Source organism: Pteropus vampyrus, unplaced genomic scaffold (assembly GCF_000151845.1).
Source record: "Pteropus vampyrus isolate Shadow unplaced genomic scaffold, Pvam_2.0 Scaffold47, whole genome shotgun sequence".
NCBI lineage: Eukaryota > Metazoa > Chordata > Mammalia > Chiroptera > Pteropodidae > Pteropus > Pteropus vampyrus.
Genome location: NW_011888828.1, coordinates 1899887 through 1912020, shown reverse-complemented (window position 1 = coordinate 1912020; position 12134 = coordinate 1899887). Strand labels below are relative to the sequence as shown.

The following is a 12134-nucleotide window of genomic DNA, read 5'->3' as shown; positions in this document are numbered from 1 at the left end:
GAATTTTTAGACATGATACCAAAAATATGATCCATAAGAGAAGAAAATTAATAAATTAGACTTTATCAAAATTAAAAACTTTTGCTCTAGGAAAGACACTGTTAAGAAGATAAAAGGATAAGCAATGTACTGGGAGAAAATACTTATAAACCACATATCTGACAAAAGACTTACACTGTAATATATGTATAATGATTCTCAGAATTCAAACAGTAAACAAACCAAATAATCCAATTACAAAATAGGCAAGGGACGTGAAAAGAAATTTCACTGAAGAAGATATATACCCATGAAAAGAAGTTCCACATCACTAGACATTAGGGAAGTGCAAATTAAGACCCTGATGAGATATTATTACACATTTATTATAATAGTTAAAATTAAAAATATTGATAATGCAAAATGCTAGCAAACATGCAGAGAAACTAGATCTCTCACACATTGCTAGCAGGAGTGTAAAATGACAGTCAGCCTTGAAAATAATTTGGCAGTTTCTTAAAAAACTAAACTTGTACTTACCATACAACCCCGTAGCTGTACTCCTGAGCATTTATCCCAGAGAAATGAGAATGTTTGTCATTCATAGAAACCTTATTTGTAATGGCCCCAAACTGAAAATGACCAACATGTTTTTTGATAGGTTAATGGCTAAATAAACTGTGGTATATCTATGCTACGAAATACTACTCAGCAGTAAAAAGTAATAGACTAATGATACACTCAACAACTTAGCTGCATCCCAAGGGCATCAGGCTGAGTGAAAAAAGGCACTTTCAAAAGATCACACACTGTGATTTATCTAACAGTTATCTAACATTCTTGAAGTGACAAAATTATATAGAAAGAAAACAGATTAGTGTTTGGCAAGAGTTAGAGACGGTGGGAGAAGGGAAGTGGGTATGACTGTAAAGAGACAGCATTAGGGAGAATTTTGCTATGGAATAGTTCTGGATGTTGATCGTGGTGGTGGTTACATGGATTTACACTTGTGAAAAAATGATATACAACTATATACATACATCCCAATGTCAGTTTGCTGGGTTTTATATTGTACTATAATTTAGAAGATGTAACCATTGTGGGAAACTGGGTGAAGGGTGCATAAGCTCTCTTTGTACTATCTTTGCAACTTCTTATGAATCTAATTATTTCAAAATTAAAAGTTAACAAAACCAAATTTAAAAGAAGAATCATAGTGAATTTAAATATCTTTTCTTGGATTAAGAATAATGGTATCATGGATGGCATTTGGCATTTTGATTGAGTATAAAAAATAATAAAACTTTACATTCTGGGGGGAAAAAAACATTAAAACACTATTTTGAGTCTGTAATAGTCTTTGCCAGACTGCCAAAGGAGTCCATGATACGAAAAAAAAAAAAAAAATTTTCTCTAAATTAAGAAGAAAGCTTTTAAATCTTCAAACTGAAGAAAGATTATTCTTTCTCTGTGTAGACACCTGCATGGATCTAAACATGCTTTTATAGATGGGGCTGTCCATCCTTTCTGATGTGTCCTTGTGCGATGCATGTGAGAATCATTTATCTCACTGGCTAAATTTAGTAGCATTCAGATGCCCTCTTTGAGGACAGCAGTGGTCAGCAGTTTGAATCTGATATAAGTATCTACTTCTCGGAAAAAAGATTGAGACTATAAATGTAACACTAAATGCTTTTATTTCTGAAATATATTTGTCTTGCTTAATTAACCCAGTGGACATTCACATTTGAAAGAGGTATTCTGTGTCTGATGGAAGCCAGAAGCCATACAGGGAACCAAGTGGACAAAGCAGTTCTGTGTGGGACCACAGATGCTGAGCTGTGTCGTGGCCCTTGTAGCACCTGCCTAGTTACACTGCCTGTTAGAACACCCGATAGGCCAAACAGAATGGTCAAAAGAAACCAGCCTGGGCCTTGTGAAAGGAGAAATGTTCCTGTTTCTTTTATTTCATAATAGCAGAAGCTTACAGACCAAAAGAAGACCACTTCATATCCAAATGTACATGTCAAACCACTGACTTCTTGTAACGTACTGTTTTCTGTAAAGGAAAAAAAAATCTCTATTTTTCATTGTATATTATGACGTGGGACCATTCTTCTGTCATTTAGTTGCAAATTTTTCTCTCATGATAGGGGGTAAAAGAGGGATATGAGGCTGGAAGGTGGAAAAGTGAAGGCTTAGAGTGAAAAATCAGTGTCGTTCATTTTTCAAGCACCATCCAGTGCCATTCCCCTTGAAAATGACCACTGTAAGAATTTATATTCTGGTGGCCAATGGATGTTCTTTGTCAGTGACTCTGGGACATAGAGAGTGAGGTGAGAAAAACCAAGGTAAATGGAGGGACGGATTGTATATATGACAGTGACCTAAACAAACCTAGGGGATTAGGCAGAGGCTTTTATGTTAAAAACATCAGCATCAAGAGTTCTCTAACTCCCATTTCATCGTATTACTATACCTTTTCCTATAACACTCTGACTATATATTTTTGACAGGTTTTTGATGGAAGTGGATCATTTCTGTCCTACATTAACACATCCGCTGACCCACTCTACGGCCCCCAAGGCCTGGCCCTGACTTCGGATGGCCACGTTGTGGTTGCAGACTCTGGGAACCACTGTTTCAAGGTCTACCGGTACTTACAGTAACAACGGGCGGCTGGAAAGCCCCTTACAAAGGTCTTGCACTATAAACTGGAATAGATTTCTCAGCGCGGGACCAGATTACACCAGACTTTTCATGCTAGAAGGAATCATTGGCTAACTTTCCAAGGTTATTTCTGAATGTAATAATTTCCTTAAAAACTGCATATCTGATTTCTGTAACTGACCTTTAGGGTTTGAAAAAAGAGATCTCTTCTACCGAATCTATAGAAACTGCAAAGTTTTACACCTGTGAACTATGGCTTCTAGGACAGGGATTTATGTAGTTAAACTAATTTTGCAAATCAAACAAGCATTAAAAAGAACTAAAATATTTAAAGGTATTTGTTAATCCTGTGAATGGTAGCTTTTGCGCAGAGCTTCCAAAAACAAAACAAAACAACAAAAATAAAATCTGTTGTAGTTATATACTTTCACCTCAGTCATGAGACCTGGGGAAATCTTCTAACCTCACTTTTACAGTAGGTATTGTGACTTTTTTTGGTTATCAATAGCCACATATAAATTATTTTATGAAAGAAATAAGACTGTCTTGCAAAACCCTCTCATCTGTTATTAGCAGGCCTCTTGAGTTTAGCACTTAAATATAAATGCAAATTTCTCAACCTTTCTGGGTTAGATCGAAGGCCCTTTTCATGTGTTCTTTTCACTTTTCCCTCTCCTGCTCACTTTAAATCAAAAAACAAAGTACATTTTCAGGGAAACCTGAAGTTCCTAATGCTTTGAAAAGCATATTACAATAGTAATGCTACCTTTTGGTAAACAAACAGCCCAACTCCAGATCAATGCACTGGAATGCACTCAAAAAAAGCTCGTCATGTTTTATGTGCCATGTTCTCACATGTGTCTCTCCTCTTCCACTTCGTGAAAGCGAAAGCTTTACCTCCTGAAAAATGTCAGCACATGTAGTAGGACACCAGTATCCTAGGACAGAGAGCCATAAGTAGCCCTTTGGAGGACTGATGGTGTCAACCAAAGGCATGTGATTGAGTAACGGTTTTCCCCTTAGAAGCAAGTGTTACCAAAGTTGTGAAAGCATTACAGGTAAGGGCATGTTATGGTTATTTATCATTGTCTAATGAATAGTAGAGGCATTAAAGGACTATGTATACATGATTAGGGTATGGTAGAATGTATCGTATATATCTATATATATAGCCGAATCTTTGGTGTATCGAAATAGGCAGCACTCTGAAAGACAGAAGCATCGTCCAGGCTTTCTTCAGCACATTCCTTTCCTGCGGAATTTTAAAGCCGTCCTAGTAGAAGAAGCCCCGAAAGATTTGACTTTTACCACTTTCTGGGAATGATGGTATTGGCTGATGTCTCATCAGAAAATGGCCTTCTGTGCTTTCAAAAAAAACAAAAACAGGTCAAAAAAGAGAAGTCGAACTCGTTACATTTAATTTAAATAAATGAGTTTTGAGAAATGTTAAGAATAATTTAGTCAATTGTTAATCTGTCATTGGTACTGTAAAATGAGATGTGGTTTATTTCCACTGTTTAATTTTCTACTCGGTTCTACCAAATAGGATGTTGTGTTTGGCAGTTTTCGATAATGACTTTGGGATCTTTTTTTACTGAAAGCACCTTAGAACTGTACTATAAGAAAACATTTCCCGTATGTATAATTATATGAATGTGATATTTATGGCTTATTAACTTATAATTCAGTTACTCACCTATATAGGAATGTTTGAAATTTAGAAGGGAAATCTATCTACTTCCAGTTGTCTAGCAAATTCATGCCCAAATCAAGCTCTGAAAAAAATTTTTTTCAGAAAGATTTCCATTTAGGTTTAGTATTTTTTTAGTTAGGTAGAATTTTCAACATATTTGAGACTTGTCTGCAATAGTTATAAAATTCAATAACATTTTTAGAATGTTAAGATACTATTTCTTAGTATCAGTGAAATAAGTCTTTGAATTTAAACCTTCATATGTAATGAGTGCCTGCTAGGAGCCAGATGCTATTCAAGATACTGGAGATAGAGTGATGGAAAAAAGACAAAATTCCTGTTGCCTTGGAGCTTACACTCTAGGGAGGGAGTTTCATTTTGCTGTTTACTAACATTCTGCATAAAACACAAGCTAGACTTTTCATAGCTCCTAGACCATTTAAAAGAAAACTTCTTAAATTGATTAAATTAATTTTAGTTTATTTTCACAAATAAAAATGGCTTCCTATACAGATTCTGCCACAGGCTATTGATCTTAAGGCTAATTTACTTAAAGGGTGTTTTCTTTTTCTTTTTCTTTTTTTTTTTATCACAACATTTAAATTATATATGCCAAGTTAGAAATTAACTAGCCATCATACCGTAGCAGGCCGGATATCTCAATTAGTAGATTGAAGACAAAGCTAATTTTTTTCATGTCAATATTGGCACAAACTGGAATGAAAGAATAGATATTTTGAGTCAGACCTCTTCTGTTACTAAAACATGCTATGGACACTCCAGGAAACACTATATTTTCCCCCCAAAATATGTAATCATATTTTAAAAGATGAATAACATTTCACATTTGGATACATATGTGCATTTACTGTATTTCTTGGTGAGCATATTTTAGGGGGAAAAGTGCTGCTAAGATATGACTAGACAAGATTTAAGTGAAATTTTGTCACATTCTATGGAAAATAGTTTCTGGTAAACTGAGAAGGATGTTAAAATAAGTGACTTTTTTTCTGGGCTACCATTATTGTTTAACGATTTCTCTTTGTCAAGTGTACAGAACCTGTCATACATTCATGATAAGTAGCTCTGAAAAATTACCCATTCGAATTTCCCCTGGGCACTTACGGTAAAATATTGCCATTTAGAATGTGAAGGTCAGTGACAATGCATTCCCCTCCCCTCTCCCACTTACAGACCTCCCCTGCTGGACATGGGGTGGTAAAGAGTCGCTTGACCATTCAGAAACACATGAATAAAAAGCCTTTATGACTATTTGCCATTTTTTAAATAGTACTTAGTATTTCAATCAAATTTTAGTCTCCAGTAACTAAACAAGTCCCCAAATCTCCTTATTTTAATTTTTTCTTTGACTAGATTTGAGGCAAATAAATACTACAGGTCCATGAAACTAGAACACACTTGCTTCTACTACGAAATATACAGGGTATGTCCTAACATGGAGTTAACTGGAATAGCAGTATACCAGCAAGTGTCTGGATCCTTAATATTAAAGGGTTCTCATAAATGCTTTGATAATACCTACTGAGTTAATTGGAGGAAATAGCAAATAAACATCAGGTAATCTGCAGATTACCTTAAATGAGAAAATCTTTTTGTATTTTTGGACTCTATAGTATCCTCTCTATTGACCAGCTTCGGAAAAGAGAGGAGTATTTTTAGTTTAATAATTTTAAAGAAGACATTTCCAGCTAAGATAAAATTAAAGCTGTTTGCTGCAAACATTATTCTAATTTTGCTTAAAACTGAAAGTTGTAATACTGTTGCATTCTGTAAACGTTGCAGGGTTTTAAATTTAACAGTTATTTTAATATTTTTGATAACTAGGAATCTAGTATTGCCATAAAGGAACTAAGTGCCCATTAAAGATTTGTTTGGTATAAATAAATAATTTTTTGGTTTGTTTTAAATGACAGTAAGCTACAAATCATGATGTTAATCTTAAACTTTCTGAAGATGAATCGTGCGGTGGTGATTGTGTGGTTGGTTTGTGGAGAATGTATGAAAGCTATTAATATTCTAAAATCGATTAATAAATTGGCTATGTTGTTCCAATGAATGTACAGCACTTCCATTAACCTTTGAAAGCAACACAGCCTTAAACTCAATGCTTTTGCTTTATGACATGGAATGTTCTGTCATCAACGAGAGTGTATTCTTGTAATAGAATTCTTTATATCATTCTCAATTCTATAGCCTTTTGATCTTATGTATGAGTATGATGGTTCCTTGCTTTTTTCTTTTAAAATTTTGTACATTCCATCTTTATAGGTCTGTTTCATACGTTTCTGTATAGAACACTAAATCTTGCGCTCTCTGATGTTAATGATATAGTCTCATCATCTGTTCTTTTATGAATCAAAATGCTGACTGCCTATTTAAAGAAAAGAATAAATGCTGTGCATCAAAGTGTTTGTACGTTCGTAGCTACATACGTACCACAGTATTTTGGATGCTTTAGTCTACAATAAAACTTTAAATTCTGTCTTGAAACATAGGAGAAACAAGAGTCATGTGTATCTACCATGCACAAAATCTCAAATCATTATAATAAAGCTTGTTTTCTCCGTTTCCAGGGTGAATGTTTATTTATTTAACATAACCATTTTTAGGTGAAGGGAAATAAAGGAATGTTTTAGAATTTGTGGAAGAGAACAATACCTCAATCAGTTTATTTTATTGAAAAGGCCCTATCTCACTCTGTCTCGCCTCTCGGCGGAGCCGCCAGGGGTCGCTGCGCGCCGCCGGGACGAAGGTCGGTCTGTCTACCACCTCTTTCACCTTCGCTGCTCCGCCCCCGGGGCGGGGTCGGCGCCAAAATCAAACTCTCCTTGGCGCGCCCCGCCCCTCGCGTCCTGCGCAGGCCTCGCCACCGGAAGACGCACCGCCCGCGCCATGGTAAGAAATGAGACCACACTCCCGGGTCCCTTTCCTTCCCAGTGACCGAGCCGCAGGGACCCCGCCGTTGGTGGGCTCCGGGGATTGGTGTCCGACCCGGGGCCTCACACGGACGGGCAGCCAGATGGACGCCCTGGCCACCCCGTACCTTCCGAACGCGGCGGGGCTGAGCGCGCGCCTGTCACCTGCGGACGGGGCGGGGAGGCTGTAGCGCCGCGCTGCGACCTCTGCCCCCCCGCGCCTTTGGGCTGTGCGTGGGGGTGGCGGTGGCTCCCGCCCTCCCTGCCGCTCTGCGCCCTGGAGCTGTCGCCAGGTCGGGTTAGGTTAAACACGCGAATTGTTCGAGAGCGTGACCCGACTATCTCACAAACTCCGCCATCTGCCCGGGAGACTACGAGTCACTTCCGAACCTGTGCCTCGGCTCCCCGGATTCGGCCACCAAAAAGTGCAGTCCCTCATTCAGAACTGGGAAAGAAAGCGTCAGCGAGACAACGGGCAGGCGCGCAGGGGCGCCGTAGATCCTAATGGCTGTCTTGATGTTTGACAATTGAGTGGTTCTGTGCATTGCAACATTAGAGCTCATATCTGAACTGCTCACAGTTTAGATGATTATGAGCAATCGTCGTCAGTTAGATGACGCCTGTGAATTTATTATTATTGTTATTATTTTTACCGAAGGGCAGGTATTGCACTTTTGTACTGCAGACTGCCGGTTGGTAGGGAGTGAGTTAGTCGTTTTATTAGGGAAGCACCGCGCTGTGTTAGTCTTCCTTGCATGCTACGATGGGTTACTTCCTGGTTAAGGTTTCAAATCATCTCTGAAGTTAATGTCTTTCTGTTCATCACATCGTTTCATAAAGCTTCAGCGTTTCATGCAATTTTTTCTGCTGCTGTTGGCAGAGAATAAACATCTAATTAAATGGATCTAAGATTTTAATATCTTAATTTAGTTAAGTGGCCGTTATTTTGCAAAGCTAATGGTGGACAGGGATTTAGGTTGTACGGTGTTTATTTGAAGATACTTGTCCAGATGTAATTATAACTGATAACGGCTTCTTTGTGGTTAAACTACCATCTCAGGCACCTGGACATGAAAGAAGACAAACAGGACCACATTAAAACCTGTTACCAATGCTCCGTGATATCATATTTCTCTTTATAAAGTTTTTGGCCTAACATAACTGACTACTGAGAACTAAGCCACACAAATGCATTAACTTTATCCCTTTAACTTATATCTACTCATGAATTACCTTCGAATGCTTAATGGTTTAATGTGCTCTTAACTCTTTTCAGATGCTTACCTCTGATCATGGAGAAACATGAAACAAATTAGAGTAAAAGTTTTTGTAAGATACATTCTATTTTTTTATTAATGATTAAGAAATAAGTTTAGTGTTTTGTTGATCAAAGATAACTTGTTCTCTTTCCTGATTGAGAATTAATAGCTGTTTTGATTTGGTTGGGCTTGCTGGGTAAACAATTATAAATTCAGGCATATTTTTGGAATTAAAGAAATGCAATGTAGTTTGCCACTTCTGAGGGCAGCAGATATCTACTTTTAATTTTGTAAAATTTTATTGTAATTGATCAACAGGGCTGACTTTAGGAATTCCATAACTCCTAATTGGAGAGGGTACCTTTGTTGTCCTGAAGTCACGTTTTGAGTCCTCTTACTTACTAATTTGAATGCATCTCTAACTTATACTATCCGATTTTCTTTAATTTTATCTATTAAATGAGCCATCATTGATTTTTAGAGAGAAATTTCTAAATATGGATTAATAAGTCATCCTTTCATATTAGTAATTTTAGTTCTGGCCATGATACTCTCCTTCCATGGTTAATAATAAAAACTAATTATAGTCATAAGAGAGACTGATGGATAAATTAGCCTGAAAACAATGTAAATGGATAATACAGTTCACCTTTCTTGAGTAACTTTGATAGCTACTGAGCTGAGTGGTAAGAACTTTCCTAAAACTGTGCCCATAGGACAGTAGATCCTCCTCATCGCCTGCTTCTGGGGAGCAGCTCCTGGAGTCCATGCACTGCTCCAGGAGCTGCTTATAATACCCAGACATTAGGAGCCTTTCCTAAAACTCAGTCTGTTTTCCTCTGGTGCAGCCACAAACCAAAGACCTCAAGGGATTCTCACCGCCCCACAGGCACCCCTGACATTTCTTCTAGATTCTGGGGTGAGAAAAGAAAAGCAGTATTCTTAATCCTGGGGCACAATTAAAGCAGTATTCTTAATCCTGGGGCACAATTAAAGCACAATTAAAATTGAAAAGGGTTTTCAATATACGCATGCCCAGGCTGAGGCTACTTCTCAGAGATTCTGATTGAGTCGATGTGGTTTGTGCCTGGGCACCAGTATTTTTTAAAAGCTAAGATGATGCTAATGGCAGTTAAGACTCAGTGAAGTGAGGAATGAACTGAGGGAGCCTTCTCACTGGGTGTGAATTTCATGTTTGGTTTATTCAGATACTGCAGAGGCCAACATGAATGGAGGCTGATAAAGCAGGATTGAACTCTAGCTCTCCATCCTAGGTTTAGTGTCAGGTATATACAGTCAGGTGCTGCCCTACCAGAGATTTCTCTGATTTATCTCCAAGCCAGGCAATAAATGGTTATCACAGAATTCCTTATTATTATTTCACCCCGTATGATATTTATGGGAGTCCAGTGGGTGTTGTGGGGTTCAAGAGCTTGAACAGCCTCTCATTTGGGGGTTAGGGGTTTTAGATACATGGTCCTGAAATTAAGGGCTGGCCTTTATGTCTTCTCTGTCTAATCTGGCACTAAGCTCTGGGAAGGCAAAGGTAGTTCCTGTATGAAGATTTTCAGTCAGAGAGACAAGTAAACACATCTTTTGAATCATAGTAATTGATTTGTTGAAGGTATGTTCTGGGAACACATGGAATGACACTCAGCCTAGCCTGTGAGCTCAGGGAAATTCTCTTGGAGAATCCCTAAACAAAGCCTTGGAAGACTTTTTGGAGTTTTGAATAGGTAAGTGGAGAAGGTGTTTTAGGTAGAAAGAAAAACATGTTTTGAAAGGCACAGAAATGGGAAAGACCAGTCTGCAAGTGGATAATTACAAGTAGTTTTTGTGTTACAGCTCAAATTGCTTAGCTCTCCATGTTGTTGTAGAATTCGATGTGGGGAGTGGTACCTGTGAGAGTAGATTGGAGTCAGGTGATAGAGGGCCTTTGTGTATCATTCTGGGATATTGGATACTTCTGGATGGTTGGAAGCCACTGAAGGGTTTAATCAAGGGAGAGGCACGGTTAGATTTGCTTTTTGGCAGTGCGGAATGTGTTCTTAAAGGGTGAAACAAAGCGTCTTTGTGGGACTGCAAGTATTTGCAGGAGACAGGTAATGCAGGCCTGAGTTGAGGTAGAGGTAATAGGAATGAAGCAGACTGTATAGATTTGTGAAATACTTAAGCACCGAAATTGGTAGAAGGTGGTGGTTGGTTGGCTGTGGAGTAAGATGAGGGAACCTAGGATGACTGCCAGGCCTCTGGCTGGGGAAACAAGGTGGTATCTAACTGAACGCAAGCTCTAGAACAGCAGGTTTGGGGAGCAGATGTAGGAGAGGAGGAGTTCAGTTTAGACCTGAGTCTGGAGTCTGTCCAGCAGGCAGGTAGATACAAGGAGATCAAAGCTCAGAAACATACTCAGGGACTCATGTAAAGATTCGAGGACTCACTGTAAGTGCTAGTTAAAACCATGAAAGCAGATGAGATCAAAGAAAAGGTATGAGATCAGTAGAGAACCCTGGGGAACTTGCAGTGTTTGAGAATGGACAGAAGAAAAAGAGAAAATATAAACTGGCTATTTATTTTCCCCCATACAACTCATCCAGGATCACTGGATGGTTTTACTGCTGTGAAACGAGTTAGTGGGTTCCTAGGTTCTGCAAGTAGAATAAAGACTCCTGGACTCCGGTGTACATGCAGAACAGCAATTCCAAATCCCTTTCCCCATCTCACAGGCTCACGTTTTCTGATAGAATTTTTTATTGGATAGGGTCAATCTTTAATTGTTGTTTTATTTATGTCTCCTTTTTAAGTAGTGTAAAGTGTTTTACAGTTCTTACTAAACAATGTATTTGCAGTTTTTAAGAAAGGCAGATCACTTAAGAGACATTCCGGTGGAATCCTCCACTGGAGCACTAGAAATGACGGTTCTTGTTCTCTTGTTATTTTCTGTGCATCTCTGCTTTGAGGAAATTTGGCGTTTTTTTTCCTTTGCTTTCGGACTTTACCTTTATGTTTACAATATATAGTAAAATTTATTATTAACATACATTTCAGTTACATGCTCGTTATCTTAATTTCAAATGGGCTAAAACGTAGTTGCGGAATAATAGTAGCCCAAAGTAGGCTCCATTTTCTACTTGGGTAGGTTTTCCTTCCTCCAACCTACCCTCTGCAATGCTGCTACAACGATCTTACAAAATGTAGCTCTGATCTTGTCACTCCCAGCTTTAGAAATTGTGCAGCAGCTCCTCATTGCCTGGAATAAAGTCCGCTCTCTTTGGCCGGTCAGCCTTCTATCATCTGGCCCCAGACAACCTTTCACGCCTCACTTGCCACTCCCACTCCCTCTATCCGCACCTACAGTAATCATCCGGAGTCTTTCTGGAGCATTCCATGTACTTCCGTAACACTGTGCCTGTATGTGGTCTGACCAGGACACCCTTCTTACTGTTGCTCAATTTACCAAAATCCTTTTCATCTCTAACTTTCCTAGCTAATCCTCCTACCTCCCCAGGGCAGAGTTAATTCATTCTGTCCTGGTCAGTAAATCATTCTGTTCCGGGTAGCATGTACCTGTTCATCAACTGTAGATAGTTATGTCTGTTT

General features: G+C 38.5%; 2 protein-coding genes across 10 annotated transcripts in view; both read left to right on the top strand.

Annotated features, from left to right (window-relative positions):
• The window catches only part of TRIM2 (tripartite motif containing 2), a 134286-nt gene extending 127355 nt beyond the window's left edge, over nucleotides 1-6931 (top strand). For all 7 annotated transcript variants that reach the window (XM_023530176.1, XM_023530177.1, XM_023530181.1 and 4 more), the window contains exon 12: nucleotides 2496-6931. In XM_023530176.1, coding sequence (XP_023385944.1) covers nucleotides 2496-2648 — 153 coding nt within the window. In that variant the 3' untranslated portion in view covers nucleotides 2649-6931. The remainder of the gene's footprint in view (nucleotides 1-2495) is intronic.
• Nucleotides 6932-7162: 231 nt separating this feature from the next.
• Nucleotides 7163-12134, top strand: part of MND1 (meiotic nuclear divisions 1) — an 81487-nt gene continuing 76515 nt past the window's right edge. For all 3 annotated transcript variants that reach the window (XR_895824.2, XR_002780112.1, XM_011359362.2), the window contains exon 1: nucleotides 7163-7258. Coding sequence is in view for 1 of the 3 variants with exons in the window: in XM_011359362.2 (XP_011357664.1) it covers nucleotides 7256-7258 (3 nt within the window). In the remaining 2 variants the exon portion in view is untranslated. The remainder of the gene's footprint in view (nucleotides 7259-12134) is intronic.